General features: G+C 42.2%; 1 protein-coding gene across 7 annotated transcripts in view; it reads left to right on the top strand.

Annotated features, from left to right (window-relative positions):
• Window positions 1–24,562, top strand: part of SMG7 (SMG7 nonsense mediated mRNA decay factor) — a 47,865-nt gene that overhangs the window by 13,213 nt on the left and 10,090 nt on the right. For 4 of the 7 annotated variants that reach the window (XM_027463825.3, XM_027463826.3, XM_027463820.3 and 1 more), the window contains exons 2-16: window positions 415–446; window positions 1,649–1,766; window positions 2,729–2,861; window positions 5,005–5,176; window positions 6,029–6,100; window positions 7,086–7,236; window positions 7,589–7,724; window positions 9,778–9,940; window positions 10,966–11,122; window positions 14,142–14,212; window positions 17,504–17,564; window positions 18,151–18,270; window positions 18,633–19,068; window positions 22,809–22,953; window positions 24,150–24,538. In XM_027463825.3, the coding sequence (XP_027319626.1) occupies window positions 415–446; window positions 1,649–1,766; window positions 2,729–2,861; window positions 5,005–5,176; window positions 6,029–6,100; window positions 7,086–7,236; window positions 7,589–7,724; window positions 9,778–9,940; window positions 10,966–11,122; window positions 14,142–14,212; window positions 17,504–17,564; window positions 18,151–18,270; window positions 18,633–19,068; window positions 22,809–22,953; window positions 24,150–24,538 (2,356 nt within the window). The remainder of the gene's footprint in view (window positions 1–414; window positions 447–1,648; window positions 1,767–2,728; window positions 2,862–5,004; window positions 5,177–6,028; window positions 6,101–7,085; window positions 7,237–7,588; window positions 7,725–9,777; window positions 9,941–10,965; window positions 11,123–14,141; window positions 14,213–17,503; window positions 17,565–18,150; window positions 18,271–18,632; window positions 19,069–22,808; window positions 22,954–24,149; window positions 24,539–24,562) is intronic. The other 3 variants (XM_072042188.1, XM_027463824.3, XM_027463823.3) reach the window with 2 other exon arrangements.

A 24,562-nucleotide genomic window follows, 5' to 3' on the forward strand; every position in this document is an offset into this window, starting at 1 on the left:
ATCACAACTCTCCTCTCCAAATGCATTTCACGTGTGGCAGGGTGAATTTCAGATCCCTGCTTACAGGTAAGCAGGTATTGCTTATGTGGCAGGACACTGCTGCCAGGCAAAATTTAAAATGCAGTGACAGGTTCTGTACATATATATTTTTTTTTTTTCTGAAAGACTTGATCGAAGCAGGAGAAAGTGAACTGTTGACTTTTTTATGGTATGAAAGTAGAAGAAATGCTGTTTAGCAACAGTAATTTAAATCCATAATTCAGGGGATAAACTATATGGCATTTTCAGTTGTAGGCAGCCCTGAGAGGAGCTGGCCCCACTTTCTCTACTCACTGGTGCATGAATGTGTTTTAGCATAACTTGATTATTTTGATCAGTCTATTTCTAATTTACTGTTTTATTGCTTTCTTACAGGCAGGCAGAAGTCCTGAAGGCTGACATGACAGGTAATTGTCTTTGTTAGATGGTTGATCTAGCTAATAATACTTGATTTGTTTGCTTTCTTCTTATATGTTCCTTATGCTTACCATTTCTAAGAATCCTCTGGAAAGTAAAGGTTTATCCTCTATATGCAAATCAATACAGTCTTAACAATTGTGCCAATCTCTTCAATGTCTAAAATAGCTGTATTGTTAAAGTTGACTTTGGGCATGCTAAAAAGTGTTTGGAGACAGATCGCGACCCTGTTACTCTCTGTTTGGGGATGAGAGACTCCTGTCTGGACTGCCACAGGATTTGCTGTACTTTGGATTAGCAGCGGGGAAAGGATCTTGCTGGTTTCGAGGGAATTGACACTAACACGTGCCTTACAAAGCGCAGCCCGTAGCTGCTACAAAATGCTATGAGCTGACTTTTAAACCATCTAGTTACGGCAATTGGGAATGGTTTACATTAAGGTACCAACCATGCCGTGCAAGCAGCTTGCACAGTGAACCCCTGCTCCGAGTGTAACACCTCGGCGTAGCGCATCTTGTGGCTTGGTGTGGGCCCTGTGGGAGCACGGCCTGCCTGCACCCAGCAGGTGCTGTCAGCAGAACAGTTTCCCTGGGGCAATTAGCTCATCCCTTGTGCTCCAGCAGCCCCAGCTCAGGTGATTTTACAAGGCATGGGAAACTGGACTGTGTAACTCTGATAGCTTGGGACAGTGTTTGCACTCACCCTGAAGTGATGAACTGCAGAAGGGGAGTTAGAAAATGGCAAGCATGCAGCTCTACTTCTCCACTGTGCTCTCCTCAACAGCAGCAGCACTGGCTCATGGACTCTCCTATTTAGTTTTACGTGATTATTTTTTTTCCACTATTTTTTCAGGCTCCTCTTTTTAATTTATCCACTGTCAAAAAGTTCTTCTGCATGTTGAGTTGGGGAGAATCACCCCCTTCTGTCTCTTTTTTTTTTTTTTGAACTTTCCCACTGCTGACTTTGCTCTTACTAGTTCTCATGTTGCAGGAGACCAATGAGTCAATCCCCAATCCCTCTGTAGTTTTTCTATTTCAAAATTCTGATGAATCTGAGGAAAAGTGAGTGTTTGGCATTGCCTGTCTTACACTGCACTGCATTCTTTAATTTGGTAGGTCAGTGAAAAATCAGCTGTAATGACTGTAAATTCAAGTGTTACAAAAACCTGTTGTCTGTTTTTTTTTTTGCTTAGATTCAAAGCTGGGTCCAGCGGAAGTCTGGACATCCAGACAGGCTTTACAGGACTTATACCAGAAAATGCTAGTGACCGATTTGGAGTATGCTTTAGATAAAAAAGTGGAGCAGGACCTGTAAGTACCGCAATAAACCTGTGTGTGTGTGTGTAACCTGGGCTGATGAGCAGGAAATCCCAAGGCTCACAGAAAGTGATTTGTATCCTATGAAATAGTTACCTTATCTCCTTTAATGTGAGAGCTGTGCTGAGGGTGAAACATAAAACTACAGTAGATTAAGAGAGTTCAATAGATGAGTATTTTACCTTCGGCAATTAGAGTGGGGTTTGGTGAGCAAGATGGAAGGGAATGAGGGAAGAAACATCAGTCTTCTGTGCTGTCAAGGAAGGGCTGAAGCTGTAAGTTTCCAGAAAGGAGGAAAACTGCCTGCTGCAGTTGCCAGGAGCTTTGAACAAGATCTAGCAGAGGCTGAATAGCAGTCAGAGCTCCTCGCTGTAAGCTCTCTGAGGTGTATTTGGGCGAAAGGGGAAGGAAGAGGGAGGAGCGAGCATCAAGAGAGGACTTTACCAGACACTCATGAGAAGCACTTTATGGATCTGGGGAAGATTGTGCTGGGTTTTCTCCATGCTCCAAGTCTAGTCCTTGTTATTGAAGAGGCAGACATAGGCTGTAACAGGTAGCTGAGAGAGGCCCATGGTTCTTCCAGGGCTCTGAGGGTAGCAAGATGAGTAGACTGTCAAAAATTGTCTTGTCCATGCCTATATCTGCTGCGTGACTTCTAGCTCAGATTTCTACACCTCATATTTTGTTTTAAGAGGAGAGAGCTGTGCTGCCTAAAACAAAGCAATTACAAGCAAATATTTATGGTGTTGCAGTGTTAGCTATACAGTATCAGGATTGGTTTCTGTAGTAATGAGAGGTGGGAAATGGTAATTCTTCCATATTTAACATTATTTATCATCTGAGTGATGTCTGAATTTAAATATACTCCATTTTCATGTTTGATGCTATGTGATTAAACAGTTTTCCAGTTTCTTACGCTTGTGAAACAACAAGGAAAATGATTCTTTTGTTTTCAGTTGGAATCATGCCTTTAAAAATCAGATCACGACGCTACAGGGTCAGGCGAAAAATAGAGCAAATCCAAATCGGAGCGAAGTTCAGGCAAACCTTTCTCTGTTCTTAGAGGCAGCTAGTGGCTTCTACACACAGGTGAGTTGCAAAAAATCTGTTGATTGTGGTACATTCATGTAGTCTGTAGGCAAGCATGCTTCAGCCTATGCTAAAGTGTACGTGGGTCCTTCACAAAGCTTTGACTGTCCTCTGTTGGTCTCCTGTGCTGCTCCAGCAACTGCTAGTTCCAAAATGTGGATGCACTGTGAGGATTTGTGTGGTGGTGTAGTGTTTTGTGCTTTGTTCTGTGTCCCTTCCTTGTAACGCACCAATCGTAAGCATTGAGTTCATGTTTCCCAAGAGCTATATACAATAAATACAGCTTTTCTTTTTTATTTTGAATTATATTGCAACCTAACTTAATGCCTTCCACAGCTGTGGACTTAAGTAGGGTGGTTATCCCCAAGAATATTGCTTTGCATTTAACAACATGTAATGTCTTGCTGTTCTTCTGATCAGGGCTTCTAAGCTTACAAGCACATCTTCAGTCTCAATTTTGTCTTTATCAAAAATAATCTGGAAGTGCAAACTTCAGATATAGGAGCTCTTCTTCCCATTATGCAAAGATGTATTGATGAGTGCTCTTCAGCTAAGTATCTTCTGTGAGTTTTCAGTTCACTTCAAAATCATGTTCATGTACTTACTCATTACTGCTGTTTCTTTGTCTGTAGTCTTTCCAATGCTCGATTTCAGTTTGCACTGGATTTAGGTTACATGTTCAATAAGTCATTCTTCATCAGTTCTGAGTTTCATTCTGAACGTGTACAAGTCAACACTTTTTTTTTTTTAGAATCTGTGATTTTATTTCTTTTTTTCCCTTGGGCATTGCTTTTTTGGAATGCTTCTGATTTAAAGCAGCCAGTTTGACAGGCTGTGCTGTGACTGCCAAGGGTTTTCTGCCATCTACGCCATTTGTCCTGCACAAGTCTTTCTTCCCTTCATTGTTTCAGGAAACTTTGCTCTTGTGCGTGACACCACAGTCTAGGTTGTCTTTCTCCATTTGTCATGTTAATCGTTCCATTTTTAGTCTAAAGACTTTACTCAGCCATGATACCTACTCTCCAACAGCGAGGCCTTTGTAAATGACAGTTTTGAAGGAGAACACGAATGCTTGTGATTCAGTGTGTTGGAAGATGTCAAGTTTCTCTTTTATCCCACTTTTATCTGTGACGTTCCTCTTGCTTGGAGATTTTTATCTACTGTATAAAAGACGGAGTAGAAGGGGAAGGAGATCTAACGCAAATCTTTTTCTGCAGCAAACAAGAACCCTGTGTTGAATCTTTAGCTGTTGGCAGTGCACATCTCAGCCCTGGGTTTTCTAGGAGCCTTTATCTAGAAGTGGGACTCTGCCACAGGTCTATTTTATGTAGAGATTGAGTATGTTCCCAGTGGCAAAAGTCTGTCAATTTTTACTTGGAGTTTTAACCCTGTAACACAGTAGAACTCACTCTTTTCATTTCTAAGCTGGAGTCCATTAGGAAGAACTTCAAAAGCGCTAATTAGAATGGCAAAGTTCAGCTTTTCCTTGAATCAGCTTTTGAGATATTTGATTAAGGAGCTGCTGCCTAGTTCTCTGAACCTCAGCATTAGCTTCACACAAATAATTACTGATTTGGCAGCCCATCCAGTGGGACAACTCAGTCACTTTTACCTTGTATTGCCCATAAACTTGGTTTTGTTCACACTTCTCCCTGAAGCTGAAGTCAGGGTAGTGCTATTTCTGATGTTGGAACAAACTGCAGAAGAAGAACGGCATTTCTTTCTGTTATTTCTAGAGAATGGTGTGTCTTCATGTAGGTATAAAGACCATTTTCCCCTGAAGTGACCTATTTTAAAAATATACGCAAGATTTTGAGACCTCTGATAATCAATCTCCCCTGATGCTTGGTAATTTGAATAGTGTGGGGATTGAGATGCCTACTGATTTGAGATGCACAGCTTCAGTAAAAAATATCTTCAGGGTTCTGGGAAGAATAAAGCAATATGAAAAGCAATATGAAACTTCATGTCTTACATATAGATAATGTAATTCTTAAGTCTCTCTTTCAGTAACATAGGCTTGTTCACTTCAAATATGTTTAACTAATCCATGCCTCTGAGTGATCTGGGCTGGTTTTGTCTGCTGTTTCAATGCTTTTGATTACTGTCTCTAACTGCTACTAAACTAGACCCGCTTTTCTAGTTATTACAGGAATTGTGCACAGTTTTTAATGTAGACTTGCCATGTCGCGTGAAGTCTTCCCAGCTGGGAATCATTAGCAATAAACAGACGCACACCAGCGCCATAGTGAAGCCGCAGTCCAGCTCCTGCTCTTACATCTGCCAGCACTGCCTTGTCCACCTTGGAGATATTGGTGAGTTTCTTAAGCAAAAGGAGTTGGGGCATTGAGTTCTACCTCAGTGTTCATCCTTCACAAGGAAGAATATGTATGTTCCCTGTGCAACTGCTAGACCAACTGTGCTCCAAATTAGCAGCTGATGGTGTATTTGGTTGCTGCAGGGGGAAAGTCTGGAAAGCAATGCTGTTAGACTTTTCTGATGTGTTACACAGTAATGCATGGAGACAGTTAAGCGTAGCTTTCTAGTGATTTGCTGGAATCTTGTGTTTCAGCATACTAATCACGTAGTCATGTTATAGCTGGTAGGCACAGTGAAATGTTGAAACCAGTAACTATTACAAAAACTTGTTGCAACAGGCTAGCATACTTCTCCATTTCAGAACGATACTTTTAAATCTCTTGTATGCAGAGAAGATAGTTAGATCCAGCCTTTTACAAGTGAGACTTTGATTTTTACATTAATTTCAACAGGCTTATTTCTTTAGAGTAGAGCTGTGTGTTGTTGTAGGAAGTTATATTTTTGCAGTAACCTCCAATTATTTATGTAGTAACCTAAAAGTAGATCTAGTTGTCGATTGTGTGGAGAAGTAGGAAAAAATATTTGAAGCTCTCTGGATGTGTTGCTGCTGGCACAGTAACTTTCTGAATAAAAAATGAGCCATGACAAGAGGAAAGACCTGAGGAAAAATGATCGCCTTAAAATTCTACCTGTTGAATCTTTGTGCTGCTCAGTCTAATTGTACGTTCTTGTGCTCATTTCCAAAATGATAGCAAAATGGTCTTCGGGTAAAACTGGTTTGTATTAAAGTAATTGCAAGAAAGTTGCTTTTTTGGTCTCAATTTCTGTTTTATTGTTGCTGTTTTTAGCTCGATATAGGAATCAGACCAGCCAGGCAGAGTCTTACTACAGACATGCAGCTCAGCTTGTCCCTTCTAATGGTAAGTCTGGGATACCGTTTAGGTTTATAATTCAAGAGGAAGATTTGGAGTATCTGCTTCTCTTATGTGGTGATTTGAAACTTGAGAGGTTGTATAAGACCTTCCCCTAATACCCAAAACAATTGAGTAACAAAGCCCAATCCACCAGGAAGTCATTTAAATAATAGCTGTTTGTCTGATCTGTGTGAAATCTGTGTGAATTTTCTCCTTTATAAGTATTTAATAACAAAGAAGGTAATGTGCAGCTTCACTCCAAGACTTCTACTGCTACGTTACACTGTTTAACACGTATATTCTATAAGGGACAGTTAATGAATACTTGTCTACCAGTGGCATACTTTTCTTTCATTGCTTGTTCACATTCCCATTTGTAAAGTTGGGGAGCTAAAATTGTAATTCTCAAGTTACTCATGCAAGTTAAGAGCTTCATTAGTTTGGGAATGAAGCTTTTTAGTTATTGGGTTATGGTGGCCTGAAACTTAGGGATGGTGTGAAGGATAAATTATTTCTGAGCCAGGCTGGTGAAACTAGTACTTAATTTTTTTATCAGTGTTTTAACCAAACAGTTCTCCATATTCTAACTAGCAAAAATTTTACACCATAGGTGGAAAAAAACAACTCTTGATTTGCCTCAAGAGGTAAAACTGGATTAGATCTTTTCCAGATAAGGGATGATAAATATGGTTATGGGAAAAGCCTAGTTTGAAAGTATCTTGTTTAGACAAAAGTCTTGCGGTATGATTGTTGCCTTGTTTTAATGATATGCTTAAAAAAAAATCTGTATCACAAGTTTCAAAGCTTTTTCTTTTGATTGGTACTGATAATGAGGCTGGAGTAAAAGGGTCAGTAGATAAATCTGAATGTTGCCTACTAAAGATTTTATGGCTTTGTGTTCCCTTTTAAAGTGAGCAGACTTCAGCTTAAACCTAGTACATTCCACTCAATAAAAGCTTGTTGGAGGACAAATTTCCTTTCTCTCCTTTAGGTCAGCCTTATAATCAGTTGGCTATTCTAGCCTCTTCCAAAGGAGACCACTTGACCACGATTTTCTACTACTGCAGAAGTATTGCTGTGAAGTTTCCTTTCCCAGCTGCCTCCACTAACCTACAAAAAGCACTTTCTAAAGCACTGGAAAGGTAAGACTAGGCATGAGATAATTCTACTCAGATAGAATGGAGGAGATTGCCTCTAAATGTAACTCCATTGCCAGAAGTTTTTATTGTTGTTTTATTTGGAAGTGGAGATTGAGCACAAGTTCCTTAACCCTTTTCCTCATCAGAGTATCCTTATGCACATTTAGAACAATTTGTCTGGGATGCACTCGAGTGTGAATAGTGAGTGCAGGAAAAAGGCATTGTACCAATATGAAAAAGCAGTTTTGCATGGGCATTCCTCCTTTCTTGACTTTCACAGAGAAAGTTTATAGTGTTATGTGCAATTGTGTCTAATTCCAAAGACTAAAGCCAGGTCCTTATTTTCTGAATGTAGTCGTGATGAGGTGAAGACCCGATGGAGTGTGTCTGACTTCATCAAGGCATTTATTAAATTCCATGGCCATGTGTACCTGAGTAAGAGTTTGGAGAAGCTGAGCCCTCTTCGAGAGAAGCTGGAAGAACAGTTCAAGGTTAGTTCTAACAATGCTTTAATTGGTATATTGAAGAGAATGTTTTTAGCAGCAGAGTTCTGAAATTACAGTCCAGTGATAACTTTTTCACATGGTAAAATATGGGAAATTCAAGTAGTCAGTTAGGGAAGGTTTGTATCACAGCTAATAACAGATGGTTCTGTTGACTTCTTCAAATAGTAGGTTTTTTTTCCCTTTTGAGATGTGGCATGTTGTTGGTGGAGATACAGGAGAAATCAATGACCACAACTGCTCTTTACTTTTTAACCTGGATGATTCTTGGATGCCTGTGAAAAGCCCTCAGTTCATCTGGAAAGTCTTGGCTTAGTTGCGTGAAGACTTCTGAGTGCAGATTTCTGGATGGTATTCCATCACTCCCACTGGTTATTAAGATGGCTTTTAATCTTCCTCACACAACTTGCCTCTCCTACCAGTGGTTTGCCTCTAAAAGCAGTGTACTAGTACAACCTTAATTTGTGTGTAGACTAGAACTATTCAGAACATGTTTCCTTTGGAAAATCCAGGAGTATCCATTAATTATGCAGCCAGCTCATTAAGTTGGACAGTATAGCAAAGACTGCAACAAAGCGAACTTCTTAAGGTATTTATCCAAGGTAGTACCATTTCAAAGTGGACATAATATTAACTGTTAGTCGCCTCCTGGAAGCAGCTTCTTCAATGTTGTAATTTGTGGAGAATGAGCAGATACTATGGATAGGTTTGACAGAGCAAATAGAGTATGCTTTTACAAGTTAAGAAAGAGGGAGCAGATTTTAGCAATGTAAGGAAATACAGATAGTCTTTACAGTGTCAATTTACATTGAATTTTTGTATTTAATTGGGCTGCTAGAGCTAGGTCCAAACAGTCACTGAAATAAAAACAGAGAAATGGAACTTGTGAATTGTATGAGCTTTGAATGTGAACTGCTTGGATGCTGGGAATTTTCTAAATTAAATAATTGTATCTCTTTGTGTGTTGTGTTGGCTGTTGAGCAAGTACTGCTTTTTCCATAATGCCTATAATCAATAATTATGAGCATTGCTCAGGCATGTGGAATAGCCTTTTCTTTAACTGATCCACAGTGTTAAAACAGAGCTAATTGAGACCTGCTTTGTTGCTTAGATTACTTTATTTACATTGTGCAACAGAGAGCTTAATTTACTAGAGAGCAACTCTTCTGATTTAGATGTGTTGAATGTGGATGTGAAATTGCCTGTGTGGTGGATAACCACTTCAGCTTCGTGGCTGATGGCAACTTTGAATGAGGAGACAGGTCCTAGGTAGGAGCATTCAGCCAGGCCCCCAGTTCTGCTCCTGATGGCACTGGCAGTTGTTGACCACTGTGTGCTTCAGGCCTGTAACTGAAAATGGAGGTTGAAAAGGAAGCTCAGACCTCTTTCTGATGCTTACACTGGTTGGTCAATTTGCCTGCCTGCCTGCCTGTGTATCTGAACAGAATGCATAGGCTGTGGTTTAGGATATCTCTTTTTCCTGCTTTGAGAAAGATGTCTTAAAATGTAGCTGCTAAAGTGCATCAGTAAATAGCTTGTGCCATTTCAGTTAACCACAGCACTCCATGACCCATGAAGTTAGATGTGGAATTAGTCTTTAATATATAACCACAGTGTAGTTAAATTTTCCTGGGGTGTTTTTTCTTCTGAAATGTCACCCTATCTCTGGTTTTTCTTGGAAAGGCTGAAAACCACAGTGGACATGCATGCCCTTGCAATTCTTGCAGTTGCATTGCAATGCTGTAATTGCACATTAAAGGCACGTGTTCTCTGAGAGAGAGCCATTCCCAAGGGAGTGCTGATTTGTGTGTATGACTTGGTGTACCAGCAAAAACCTTGGGTTTAACAGCAGGCATCTGCCTGTGTCCTGCTGGGAAAGCTGAGTGCTGAGCTATTAGGGATGACCTGAAAGCAATCTAGAACGGGTGTTGCCTCGAGGGTAGGAACATTAATCAAGCAGTGCAGTAGAGGCTACTAATCCTTCTAAGGGTGTGCTTTGCCATGTAAAAATGCATGCTCTGTATGTATGTCTTTGTTGCAGAGGTTGTTATTCCAAAAGGCCTTCAATTCTCAGCAGTTGGTACATATTACTGTTATCAATCTGTTCCAACTGCATCACCTGCGAGACTTCAGCAATGAAACAGAGCAGCACAGTTACAGCCAGGATGAACAGCTCTGCTGGACACAGTTGCTGGCTCTCTTCAGTAAGTATGAGAATTTATTTATTCTTATATTTCTAGATTGGTTTTATGTGGAATCCATTAGTGATTTGCTATCATATGTTAAGACAAGATGGTTGTGCAGTCATTTATGTCTAGCAGTGTTAATGACCACTGGATTTGTGCCCCCTCTGTTTGAAACCTTACAGAGCTCTATATATTTTCCCTGTTTCTGAAGTACCAATATATGTCCATTGAAGGTCCATTCTGAAGGACCTGGGTGCTCAGTTGGATCTGACTTGTCTGTGGGTAGTACCATGTTTGTAGGGCTGCTCTGCAGTTGTCTGCAGTGTGGTGTGAGTTGTTTCTCACACTTTGATGGGAGGCAGTTCTAACTTGCCAGGACTGAGGGTGAAATGGTGCCGATAGGCTCTGGGCCTCGGCTGCTTCTGTGCCCTTGATAATATCAGGTAGGAGTGCAGAGCATTTTAGGCTTCCTATAATGTTGATTCCCTTGATCTGAAAGGGATTATGCTTAGTTTGGCTTTGCTCATAAATACCTAAATTTCTGAATACCAGAACTTCACAATGAACTCCAGACTGGAATCTGGAGAAAGCACTGTGTTCATACTTGCCTGGTACTGTTTCTCAGCGTGTGTGATCTAACAGGCCTGCCTGCAGAGCTAACTCCATTTGTGTGCCTTCTGACCTGGGGAAGCGAATAAAATGCAGACAAATGGTTGACCATTTAAAAAAAGTATTTTCTGGTCTGATTGTTATGGGCTTGTGTCACTGGGTTTTGTTAGTTTGTCAAAAGGATTTACCATAATGCGTAGAGGAAGAAAAAGGGGGAAAAAAAGTTTCATTGTAGAAAAATATATAGTGTGGGGGGGGAGGAAGATGCTCTGATCTGCCAGAGGATTTGTTAAGATGAAGTAATTGTACTACTTAAAGAACTAGCTCTTTAAGTATGCTTTTTTTCTGGGATCTGGATTTGTTTGAGGTTATTTGGCCAATTTTAAAGTATTGCTCCTGCACTGATTTTTGTTTTCCCTGTGCTCTGTTTCCAGTGTCCTTTCTTGGAGTTCTGTGCAAGTGCCCTTTACAAAATGACTATCAGGAAGACTCTGGGGCTGCATATCCTCTTCCAGCTGTGAAGGTTTCAATGGACTGGCTGAAACTTAGGCCCAGTGTTTTCCAGGAGGCAGTAGTTGATGAAAGACGGTAGTGAGTGTTAATCTTTCTTTTGATACATTTAATTGCATAAGGTAATAATGACTGATGATATACAAATTGGTAGTAGGAAAGCTGATCACATAACTGATCAAAAATCCCAGAGAATGTGCATGTGCTAAAAAGTTCATAAAACTGATCGTGAAACTTTTTTGTGCTACATCAGCAAATTCACTGCTTTAATTGGCCTTAGTTTGCTTGTAACTTTAAGTTAATAAGATCAGAGGATCCACTTTAATGTCTGACTTGAGTGTAACTACTTAGTAGAGCCTTAGTCAAGTCTTTTGTAATGATTTCTCAGATTTATTGAGGTGGCAGGAAAAAACTTGCCTTAATTTCTTGCAGTAAATCATCAGCTTGGGCAGAGCTGGAATCCAAAATTTTACTGGCTCATGATCCTGAAATTAAGTTGAATTTTGTAGGGAAGAAATATCAGTACAGACATTGCTGTTCTGGGTTGTTGCTCTGATTTTTCACTTCTACCTCTAATCTCATAAATTTATGCTTAAACAGTTGAAAATTAGTTAAATTTATAGCTAGCCTGTTAACTTTTCATGAATTGTAGCAGTTCAGTAAAGTATTTCTGGCCTGTTAGGTATTTCTTCAGATTGGAACAACTGCTAGTTACACAGCTGGATGGGTATTTTTCCTAGGATGGCCACTGTAAGGAAAATAGTGTGAAAGCAGCTTAGTTGATCTTGTGTGATTTGCCACAGTGCTTCCAGCTCTCTCAAGGTGGTTTATGCTGTAAGATGTGATTCTGGCCATGGCTTGCGCTTCATGTACATTGATGTCTGGGGAGCAGGGGTACCTGTAACCTTGGTTTGTGGAAGTGCTGAACAAGTGTTGAGACTTGTGGTCATGTGCAGAACATTAAGTCCTAGAGCTTCGGGAGCTTCTGCGGTTTGCAAAGGCAACACTAAGGAAAATAAAAGTTAACAAATTGTTATCAGAAGGTAATAAGGTAGTAAGTATTGCTGTATGTGTATTCTAAAGGAAGGCTTTATCCCACTATTTTAATGGTGAAGATTATTCAAGACTCTTCAATGTAAAGTAGTCCTTGAAGATTGATGCATGTAGTATTTTATGGAGCACCGAAATGAATACTCAGGTGTAAACATGTTTTGAGTTAGCCAGAGTAGATCCCTCTACCCAGAGAGGTAACAGGTTTGCTTTGAAGATGCCACTTGTATTTGTCACATCATAGATTTAAAAATCAATATTTTATACTGTACAATATTATTATAAATAACAATATTCTCTAGTAATGCCAGGTACACGTTGTTTAAAGGAGCTGTGAAGTGGGCAACAAACAGCTGTAATGTGTACAGCTAAACTTAAAGTGAAGTACTGCTAAGATTTGTCAAAATGGGCTCTAGTTAGTAGTCATTCCATTCATTGGCCCCAAAAAGTTAAGATGACATCTGTCTTCCCCATTATTGGTGAGAATGAGTTTTCCTTCTACTTCCATTGTAAAATCCTTCTGAAAGGCATTGTTTGGCTGCAGGTCACATAAACACACGTGCCATTATTGGCCTCTGAATAAACTGATGTCTGTTTTATATTAGTTGAAGTCTTCCTTACTCCGAGTTCATAGTTAGTTGTGTTCTCAGACCAGGAAATAATCCTTACTCCTTTCTAAACTTTCAGTTGTCCCTGTTCTGTGCTTATTGTTCTCCTGTGGAGAACTAACCCTACTCCATACAGACTGAGCATCTGAAATGGGAAAGAAAAGTGCTTATCTAGAATGGCAGATGAATCGGAAAGCAAGAACTGAGGACAGAAGTCAAAATATCAACACTAGTGTGTGCGCTCTCTGGAAATTTCCAAACTTTCCCTGGGGCAGCCACACTGGATCTAGATTTTTTTTACATGTGTTACTACATCACTCTAAAATAGAGATCTTTTACTACAAAAATCTTTTTTTCAAATGTACTAGAAGATTGGAATTTACTGTAGATTGCAACAGACTTGTACTCTCCCTTTTTTCTTTTTGTTTTTTGTCGGTCACTGGGAGGAAGGAGTTATTGCTTATTTTAGCATACAGAATATACAGTATATAAACATCGTGTTTACTGTCCCTGCAGCTGTGCAGGGAAGTGGCTAACCTCAGGCTCTCAGGTGCATGCTTCATTCTTCGGTCCAGGTGTTGGATGATGGCTGAAAGCCTGGCTGAGGGAAGACAAAGATTCATTTCGCTAATAAGGAGCACAGTAGACACCTGTGCCTGCTATTTCCACTTTAAGAAATAGTTTATTTGTTGCCTTCAGTGACTTGATGCCCAACACTAAAGCAGAGAAGGATGCTTAGAGTTTTAGGCTGTAGCTTTTAAAAAAAAAAAAGGCAGCCTGTTGGTGGTAGTTAAATGTTAACCGTCTATACAGTGATTATTGTGATTTTTAAATGATTTGCTCCAGGGCCTTTGTAAAGGATTTCTAGTCATTGTTTGCACTGCTATTGCTGGTGCAAGACTGGGTTACTGCCAGCTAACCTTCACTTTAATCTCCTTACTCAGTGCAACTGTTACTTAGACCTTCTTGTCTTTCTGGTGTCTGTTCCAGTGCCACAGAGCTTTGCTAATGTCAGTGGAACCAGAAGTACATCCGTATCTCAGTGATTTGTTTTGCTTCCAAACTGTTTCCTTTACTTTGTCACTGAGAGTAGGCAGCTTTAGACTGAAAAACATTGATTGCAAATGAGTTCAGAGTGTTCTCAACTTTTGCTCATGCAATGCTTGTCTAGTAAAATTCATGGTAAATTTCCTGAGTTGCTGGATTATAAGCAACTCATACTGAGAATGTCTGGCTTCCTGGGTAACTTTGCAATGACTTCTTAAAAATACTAGGTTCTTCAAGTCAGACTTATTTTCCCTGATGCTTGAGGGAAAAACCTTTTATTGGGAATCAAAGGACTAATGCAAGCTGTGGCTGTGTAGTAGATTTCAGTGTTTTCTTGGTAAGGTGAGTAAGTTTCAGGTTTTGTGGTTTTCACTTAGTTTCTTTTCTGATTGCAGTATATGGCCATGGCTGATTTCTCTTCTAAACAGCTTCCAGCCTCATGAAGAAGATCTGTCCAATAATAATGGTAAGGATGCTTCTGGTCTGTGCTGTGAGAAGGGCTGGCTCATTTGGAAAGCTTTAAACTAGATCCGAAGGGGGATGTGGCTGTAGTTGGGCTTGCACTGGCGGGGCAGCTCTCTAGCACTGATGCAGACTTGAAGGCTTCCCTCCCCCCTGGAGTGAAATTGGTGTGCTCAGCTTGCTCCCTGAAGTGCCTGGACACCAATGCATGCAGCATGGGGAATAAGCAGGAGGAGTTAGAAATCCACGTTTGGTCAGGAGGTCTGGTGGCAATTACAGAGACGTGGGACAGCTCACATGGCTGGAATGTGGTCATGGATGGTTATGTCCTTCTCAGGAAAGACAGGCCAGCAAAGCGAGGTGACAGATTTGCTCCTGATGTGAGAGAGCAACTACAGTGTGTTGCGTACTGTCCAGGGGCTGATGAGGAGTGAGTTGGGAGTCTGTGGGTGAGAATTAAGGGGCAGGTTGGCATGGGGGATACTGTTGTGGGTGTCTATTACAGGCCACCAGATCAGGATGAGGCAGTTGACAAGGCCTTTTACAGGCAATGATAGCAGCCTCACAATCACAGGCCCTGGTTATTGTGGGGGATTTCAGCTACCCTGACATTTGCTGGAAGGCCTACTCAGTCAGCCAGACACAGTCCAGGAGGTTCCTCCAGTGCACTGATGGTAACTTCCTGATGCAAATGGTGGATGTGCCAACTAGGAAAGGAGTGCCGCTGGATCTTGTCCTCACTAACAAGGAGGGTCTGGTTGAAGTGGGGAAGGTTGAGGGCAGCCATGGTTGCAGTCGTGAGATGGTGGAGTTCAGGATCTCATGTGGTAGGAACAGAATACCAGCAGAACTGCAACCCTGGACTTCAGTAGGGGTGACTTTGGCCTTTTCTAGAAATTGCTAGGGGAAATCCCATGGGACAAGGTATTAGAAGGAAGGTAAAGGGGCCCAGGATAGTTCATTAGCATTCAAGGACTGCTTCTTCCAAGCTCAAGATCAGAGCATCCCAACAGGTAGGAAGTCAAGAAAGGGAGCCAGGAGACCTGAGTGGTTAAACATGGAACTGCTGGACAAACTCAAGTGGAAGAGGAGAGTCTACAGATCATGGAAGGAGGGACTGGACATCTGAGAGCAATATAAGGCTCTTGGCAGAGAATGTAGGGAGGCAACTACGAAAGCTAAGGCCTCCTTAGAATTAAACCTTGTGAGAGGGGTCAAGGACAACAGAAAGGGCTTCTTCAGATACACTGCAGATAAAACTAACACTAGAGGCAATGGAGACCCACTGATGAATGAGATGGGTGCCCTGGTGACAGAAGATGAAGGCAGAGTTAATTCTTTGTCTCTGTCTATAATGCTGGAGGCTGTGCTGAGGAGCCCCCTGTACCCCCGGGGTCCCAGAGGAAGTCAGGATAAAGGAGGAGTTTGCCTTAGTTGATGAGGACTGGATTAAGGACTGATAAAGCAAGCTGGACATCCATAAGTCCATGGGTCCTGATAGGATGCACCCATGGGTACTGAGGGAGCTGGTAGAAGTCATTGCTAGGCCACTCTCCATCATATTTGATAAGTCATGGGGAACAGGAGAGGTGTTGGAGGACAGGAGGAAAGCAAATGTCACTCTAGCCTTCAAAAAGGGCAACAAGGAGGACCCAGGTAACTATAGACCAGTCAGCCTCACCTCCACCCCTGGAAAGGTGATGGAATGATTTATCCTTGGGGTTGTCTCTAGGTATATCAAGGATAAGAGGGGTCATTAGGAGCAGTCAGCATGGCTTCACCAAGGGAGAGTTGTGCTTGACCAACCTGATAGCCTTTTATGAGGATATAACCAGGTACATAAATGACAGGAAAGCTGTGAGCGTGGTCTAGCTTGATTTCAGTAAAGCCTTTGACATCATCACCCATAGCATCCTTGCAGCTAAACGAGGAAGTGTGGTCTAAGGTAGTAAGGTGGGCTGTGAACTGGCTGAAGGGAAGAAGCCAGAGAGTTGTGGTCAATGGGACAGTCTAGTTGGAGGCTTGTATCTAGTGGAATCCCTGAAGTGTCGGTGATGGGACCAGTATTATTTAATATATTCATCAACAGCTTAGATGAGGAAATAGAGTGCGCTGTCAGCAAGTTTGCTGATGACACTAAACTGGGAGGAGTGGCTGACACACCAGAAGGCTGTGCTGCCATCCAGTGGGACCTAGACGGGCTGGAGAGTTGGGCAGGGAGAAATTTAATGAAATATAACAAGAGCAAGTATAGAGTCCCGTATCAGGGCAAGAACAGCTCCAGGCACCAGTATAAGTTGGGGACTGGACTGCTGGAGAGCAGCACAGGGGAGAGGGACCTGGGTGTCCTGGTGGACAGCGGGATGACCATGAGCCAGGGCTGTGACCTTGTGGCCAAGAAGGCCAATGGCATCCTGGGGTGCATCAGAAGTGGGAGGGGGGTGGTTAGCAATGGGGAGGAGAACCTCTCTCAGCCTCTGCTCTGCCCTGGTGAGACTGCATTTGGAATATTGTGTCCAGTTCTGGGCCCCTCAGTTCAAGAAAGATAGGGAACTGCTTGAGAGAGTCCAGTGCAGAGCCCTGAGGATGATGGAGTGGAGCATCTCCCTTATAAGAAAAGCCTGAGGGAGCTTGGGTCTCTTTAGGTTGGAGGAGACCGAGGGGTGACTTCATTAATGTTTATAAATATGTTAAGCGTGAGTGTCAGGAGGATGGAGCCAGGTGCTTCTCTGTGACACCCAATGATAGGACAAGGGGCAATGGGTGCAAGATGGAACACAGGAGGGTCCTCTTAAATATGAGATGAAAATTCTTCACTGTGAGGGTGACAGAACACTGGAACAGGCTGCCCACATGGGTTGTGGAATCTCCTTTGGAGACATTCAAAACCTGCCAGGACACGTTCCTGTGTGACCTGATCTAGGTGTTCCTGCTTGGGCAGGGGGATTGGACTAGATCTTTCAAGGTCCCTTCCAATCCCTAACTTTCTGCAATTCTGTGACTGGGAATGATACGTGCTTTGTGTGATGTTGTAGGAAATTGCAATTGAAAGGCAAACATGCAATAAGTTGTCTTCTAGTATTAGTGCACACTAATGCTTTGCAAATGCTTCTTTCTTGTGCTGAGCAGACTTGCTCTGCTTTCTCCTTCTTGAGCTCCTCAGCTTGCAGGGCAGACAAGTACCGTGGGCATGTTAGTTGAAGGCTTTACTGTATATAGTTACCTTGCTGGGGTGTGAATGTGTCTGTAATTAGTGTTAATGCTGTTTTTATTTTGTTTATTGTCTATTCACCAGCAACACCCCTTCCAGAAGAATTTGAGTTGCAGGGATTCTTGGCTCTGAGACCCTCATTCAGGTAGGTGACAGCTGAAGGAAACTGCCTCCTTGCTAGTGTCACTGCTTTGATAGCCACTCCCCTGTTCGCTACAATACTTTGTTTATGAACACGTGCTGCTATATGGATTGATGCAGCTATCATCTTGAGACTGTAATAGGTAACATAGGATTTCATCTGCATTCTGAAGAGGAAAACAGATCCTATGCCAGTCCTCAGTAAAACTCTGAGGAATGCCGTGAGCCAATGACATTGCTCATTTTTCTTCTGCAGTCTTCAGGCTAATAAGATGGAAGAGAAATAATTTAAGAAATGAGGAAAGGAATATTTTTTTTCCCTTGAAAACTGCTTGTGTTTTTACTTTTTCTGTTTTTAACTATGTCCCTGTACCTAATAACATGCACACACCAAAAAAGACCCTCTTTAATGTAGATACATATTATGAGAAGAAAATTGAATCTAAATCAGACAGCATGCTTTGAATAGAATCTGGTGAAATATCACAACCTATGACAAAATAATGCTGACCAGTTGTATTTCTAAAGAAACATGCTTTTGCTGAGGGTAACTGTAATTAATATTATTCCCTGTGCTATTTCAATGTTAGGAACTTGGATTTTTCCAAAGGTCACCAGGCGATTACAGGAGATAAGGAAGGGCAACAACGTCGGATACGGCAACAGCGACTCATCTTCACAGGCAAATGGATTGCTGATAATCAGCCAAGGTAACTGCAAATAGCTTCTGGGAGTTTCAGTTGCTTCTGTAAGCTTAAGCAGTACAGGTGCCAGAGGTGAACTTTATTTTTCTCGTTATTTTACCAAGCAATTCAAAATAATGTGAGTTCAGGATACTGACAGTGCTAGTAACATGTTCTGTGTGTCAGCATGCCACTGTTCCCTAAGCTAATTCTGATAAGGAACGTATTTGGAGTGAAGCATCACATCCAGTAAGGCCCTTTAGTGATACTGAAGCACAGCTGGGATGAGTGGAAACAGTATTTGAAGTTGTAGTAAGAGTGTTAGGTTACCCTGTGGGGAAAAAAAGCCACCAAGTATTCATATTTGCTTTTCAATTTGTCTTTTTTAGGTTGATTCAGTGTGAAAATGAGGTAGGAAAGCTGTTGTTTCTGACGGAAATCCCGGAATTATTACTAGAGGATTCTAGCGAAGCCAAAGAGAGTCTCACCTTGCAGGAAACATCTATCGCAGAACCACTATCCACAGATGGCAGCCCTGGACTCAAATCAGTTCTGTCCTCTGGCAGAAGTCTAAACAACAACTGTGATGCAGGAGAAAAACCAATGGTCACATTCAAAGAAAATATTAAGCCACGAGAAATGAACAGAGAGCAAGGGCGAATCTATCCACCTAAAGATGTAGGTAGGGAAAGACGGGACTATAGCAAAGGAATAGTAGCCAATAAGAACGATGGGAAGAAGGATAACAATAAAAGAAAGAATGAGACCAAGAAATGCGGCTTGGATAAGATGCAGGAAGCAGGAAAGCAGAATGTGGCAGTTCAGGTAAGCCTTTAGATCAAAGGGATACTGCATCTTAGCAGTATGTTTGTGTCAGGGCCATCACTGCTTGCACAGAAATCAGTAGAGCCAAGGTCTTTCTGCGGGCCTGCAGGTACCCTTAATGCATAAAGGGAAAAAAAAATCTGTCTCAAAGACCAGGTATTAGTAAACTTTGGATCTCTGCCCTTTTCTGTGATGCTGTCTCAGTTTATTGGGGAGGAAAAGATAGGGAGCAATGAAAGGCGATTTTTTTTGTATGTTCAGTATTTAAAAAACAAAATCAAGCAAACAGCAAAGCCTTCTAGCTTTTGTTCCACAAACAGTTCAAGGGGCAGCCTGCATGGCCAGGTCTTAGTCATGCTATTACCCATGCTGTGGTTGTTGTGAAGGAGCTGGGCATTTTCTGTTCAGTTGGCTTGTGCGCTTGCAATAAATCGAACACACCACAAAAGCACTGAGTTGTTTACATGGAGGAGGATCCTCTGTACTGTATGTGCAGTAAGGAGGCCCTCGGTGGTTGTAAGAAAAGCCACGCAGCTTTTAACCTGTAATTCTGCACTGAGATGCTTGTTCAGAATTGTTGGTTTTCACATCAGCTGTTCTTTTCTCTTTTGTAGTTTTTAAAGGCATGCTCTTTTCCCCCATTTATGTAGCACCGTGTACAAAAATGCTCACCTCGAGTGTAGGGAGTGAATTTACTGTTCTGGCTTCCACAGAGTTGTAGTGAATAAGGGTGGAGAATTTCAGGGTTGATGTAATCTGTACCTGGATTGTTTTGGCTGTATCTCATCCATTGACAGGTGTTATCTAGAGACAATTAATGATAATGGAGATTCAGTTATTTCCCTTGAGAAATAGGGTGAGTTCTTCACTGTTCTTACAAGCAGAAATCATTTCTTAACGTGCTTCATCTCCCTTGCTACTGCGTAAACCTACTGCTTCCCAGGACTGGTCTAGAGAATAACTCAAGTCTTCTCTTTGCAAGTGCTCTGAGGACTTGTTACTAAAATCTTGTTTTCCCTAGGCTAGACAAAGCAGCTCCATGTCTTTCTGGTGTGTGTTGGTAGGACCCTTAGATCATTCTTCTTCTCCTCCTGATCATTTCCTATTAGGCAACGTCAGTATGAAAGGGAAGGTCTGCATGGGCAGTCCTGCATTGGGTTTGCATGGGGTCTGTGCAGGGGTAGGGAGGGGAAGGGGAGTAACCTGCAGAAACTGTGACAGTTGTTTGAGTCACTGACACCAGCCTGGTACCTGACAAACAGTTTAGATAGGGGAGTTGGAGTGGCAGGTGTTTAGGCTTTATTTGCTGAACACGTCTGGAATGTGGCTGCAGGCCTGAGCATAACTCCTGTGCCGGGGTTTGTGACCCTGCCTTGCAAAAGAAGGGCTTGAGGCTGAAAAACCAATATGCTTGAAGAAGTAGTGTAGGTCTTCTGTGTAGGGAAGGTAATATAATTTTAACCCAGTCGATTTATCAGAAACTCGTCTCTTTTTTTTTTTGTCTTAAGACCTACCATTGGGTTTGAAATGTATTTTTCCTGGGTAGGGTGCTGTGTTTGGATCTGGTTGGTCACACTTCATCTTTTGTTGAAGAGAAACTAATTTGGAGTTTTTAATTCTATCAGCTTTATTTAGTTTAACTATCACAACACCGTTTGCTGAACTTATTTACCCAGACCTACTCCAGGACTTGGGGAGGGTTTGCTCCCTGCCCTGCTGAGAAGATGCCTCCTTAGACTTTGTACCAATTCATGGTCTGCTAGTGCTTTGCTTTGGCTTTCCCTGAAATTTCAAACTTTGTCTACTCTGTAGCTCTTTGTTTTCAAAAGCCTAAACTCTATAAAGTTGCAGCTCCTACTTTAGCAAAAATGTCAAGAATGTTGTAGGGGAAGTAGTTGGTCCTGTTTCACAGATAGGTGGAAAACTTGCGTGCTCAGACAGGATCATGTGAGCGTGGCGTAGGTTGAACCTGGCCTCTAGGGGAGATGCTGTTGGGCGCAAAGGAAGGCGTAATGCAGACCTGCTCAAGGTAATGTAAAGGCCAACGGGATGAAGCGATGCTCTTCCCAGGCACCAGGTGGGAACTCTTGAGATCGCTGGGGATGTAAAGATGCGGGAGTATTGATGCTTTTGAGGTGAGGTTGAGGAAAAACAAGTGAAGTGATTGAAATTAAGCTTTCTTGATTAACCAGTTTCAGTTATTTAGCTTTTAAAAGCCCACTATAAATTGTATGGGGAGAGTCTTTTGGAAGCCACCTTTGGAAATGTTTGATTGCAACTTTGAGTTTATGGTGTACTAGAGCTCGTGTTTTGAAATCCCTGTGCAAGAAGAGCATCTTTGAATTTGGACATTGCTATGAAAGAATGAATGCAGTATGGGTTGTAACAATGTTTGGCTTCTTGTAGAGAGAGAGAAAAAAGGTACAGCACGATATAATTTGAACATACAGAATGTGACAAAGGGTACAGGTGGGCAGCAAACAGCTGTGGCATGAGAGGGGGAGCAGGGGCTGCTCCATCATTCGTGACATTTAGCATCAGCCAGACTCTGAGGTGGAGTTTCCTCCCAGCTTTTTCTAGTGGGAGATGAAAAATACAGCCAAACCTCTCAGTCTCAAAAGCTACTTTTTTAATGAAACAAAAAACAAACTACACTCCCATAATTTAAAAATGGGGAAATTCAGAGTTATTTAAGAAAGACTTAAGAGAAAGATTGAATGCATTTTCACCCCATCACTGATTTTGGAAGGAAGTGCCTACCCTCTTAGTCCTTTCAAATCAGTAGCTCTAAATGTTGAAATAAGTCCCACGCAGCTGTTTTTTTTATTGTTTGGGTTTTTTATTTGATTTCTGATTAAAAAAAACAAAACAAAACAAAAAAAACCCTTTCAGTCACCTCTGAGGCTTGGCATCAGGTCTGCTCCTGGGCCCTTTCTGTATTGCCCGGGTTCTTTGCTTGCTGTCTTTTTCCTGCCTGCTCCATCTTGCATTCCAGGCAGTTCTGCCGAGCTGAACAGAAAGGGAAAGTAGTCTTCCCCTCTGTCTTCCTCTCCAGGAAGACCCAGCCCGCAACAGACTCAGAATCAGGTAAACATTACATTACATTCTTCTCTCTGCCTTTAACTGGTGCAGCTCTTTTAACAGAACATACAGCAACTTCACGGTAAACTGAAAGAGGTTACCACCTCAGCTATGTTTCGTGTATGCTCTTATTTGAAAGAATTTCATGATATGCAGGAGTTTGTGCATATGCTGCACTGTGTAGATGAGGCTGAAAAAGTTCCCTAGGAAGAAGGTGGCAGCGTTTGTTTTCTAAGGTGCTGCATGTAAGTAGCTTGAAGTAGGTCGACGCAGTGCCCTAGGAGAAGTGTAATAGCATTTGCATCTTCTGTTTTGTTCTTAAGGCATTGCAGGTGAGCAGCATGGTAAGTCCTTTGTATGGTCTGAGGATGTCATGTCTGCTTCCCACTCTCTTGCTAGAGGAGGAGCCTGTTGCAGTTTTCTGGGTGGGCATCTGTCCAGTGCTTTTGTGAGGTGAGGAGTGCCTGAGGAGAGGCAAAGTCACCTGCCTGAGGCCAGAGAAGAAGGAACTGGATTCTGATGTTCCAAACCTCCTCCAGTAACTTAAGGCAAAAGAAAATTCTCTGACTATTTGAGAGTTTGTTTTTTTTGGCTTAAGACATTATGTGGTTAATTACAGGAAAAGTTACCTAATTTCTTCTTGCTTTATTTTGTATTAGGTGAAATCCCAGACAGAGATGAGGAAGACTCCAGTGTCTGAAGCCAGGAAAACACCTGTAACTCAGACTCCGAGTCAGGCCAGCAGTTCCCAGTTCATCCCCATTCATCACCCAGGAGCTTTCCCTCCCCTTCCTAGCCGGCCAGGTAACTTGTGTTCTTTCAAAGTGTAGTTTTACAGTTGTCTGCAAAGAAAAGTCTGTGCTCTTAGCTGTTACAGCCTCTGAAAGTAGTGGCTGTTCTAATGAACGTGCATTCTCATGGTGAGAGTCTTACAGTGTTGTAAAGAAGGGGCATAGCAGAACTGAAATGAGATGAATAGGATTCCTTATGTTTTGTTATCAGTGTCTGCCATGAAATCTGCCACCTTCCTTCTTGATTAGCACAAGATCAAGAGATTTCACAGGAGGCTGTTTCTGTAGTAAGTCAAAACATGACAAAGTCTTCTGCTAGCCCAGGAGAAAGCATTCCCTGTACATAGGACTATTACAAAAGATCAGTCATACTGCTTTCTTTCTAGCTTGGTTTCTTTTGTAGTGATGCTCATGTTTCAAGCTGTAGTTTGTGTGGTATCATTTGCTGTTGTTGTGTTGTGTGTTCCCATTTTGTTGTGGAGCATTCCTGTCATGCCTTACTGTCCATCTTTGCTCACAAAATAGCTGGGAGCTGTATCTTCCCTGTAGCTCCTCTGCATAGTTCCTCAGTATAAGAGAGAGGGACCTCTTCTCTATTTTAATGCCAGCAGGAAATATGGCCTGTCATAGAATTATATCTTGCCTTCCAAACTTGGCTTTTCAGTGTGAGCTACAGGAAAGAAATTGATCTTGTAGATGTGAGGATTGGTTTGCTTGCCATTTATCTCCTTACCTAAATTAATCCTAGGATTCGTGATGCTCTGGCGGGAGGCAGGAGACTTATTGATTGCTTCTGTGTCCAGTGCTGCAGAAATTGTCTGGAAATGTGTGTTTGAAGGGGTGGGAACTTTAGGGGTAACACATCAAAAAAAAAAAAAAAAACATGATGGGGAATGAAAAAGGGGAGGAGGAGCAGGGAGGTGGAGGTATGGGGACAATCCTGCAACTCTTCCCAGATGCTGCTCTGACAGACTGTTGCCAGTGCCTGGAATATTGGAAGAAAACTGAAGAACGCTCCAAATCCCTCTGTGATCATTGCCATGTACTTGCAAAGGTGGAAAAGGACATAGTGCCTGTCTGCAAACTGTGCTTGGTGTTTCCTGTTCTGATGCTCTAAATGTACAGAATAAAAAAACAAAAACCCAGAATGTTTTCTTGAGGAAGCTGCTTTCTGCTGGGAAACTGCAGTTACGGCTTTTTGTTTTGCAGGGTTCCCACCTCCGACCTATGTTGTCCCTCCCCCTGTGGCTTTCTCCATGAGTACGGGGTACACCTTCCCAGGAGGCGTTTCTGTCCCAGGAACCTTCCTCCAGCCCACGGCTCACTCGCCTGCAGGAAATCAGGTGCAAGGTGGGAAACAGTCCCACATTCCTTACAGCCAGCAGCGGCCCTCTGGACCCGGGCCGATGACCCAGGGAGCTCAGCAAACACCACCTCCCTCCCAGCAACCCCTCTCATCTCTACCAGCTCAGGCAACAGCACAGTCAGCAGGCCAGTTACAGGTCCAAGCACTGGCCCAGCAGCAGCAGCAACAGTCCCCAACAAAAGCTGTGCAGGGCCTGGGAAAGAGCCCGCCACACCACTCTGGGTTCCAGCAGGTAAGCCTGGCTAGTACAGCGTGC

Source organism: Anas platyrhynchos, chromosome 8 (genome assembly GCF_047663525.1).
Source record: "Anas platyrhynchos isolate ZD024472 breed Pekin duck chromosome 8, IASCAAS_PekinDuck_T2T, whole genome shotgun sequence".
Lineage (NCBI taxonomy): Eukaryota > Metazoa > Chordata > Aves > Anseriformes > Anatidae > Anas > Anas platyrhynchos.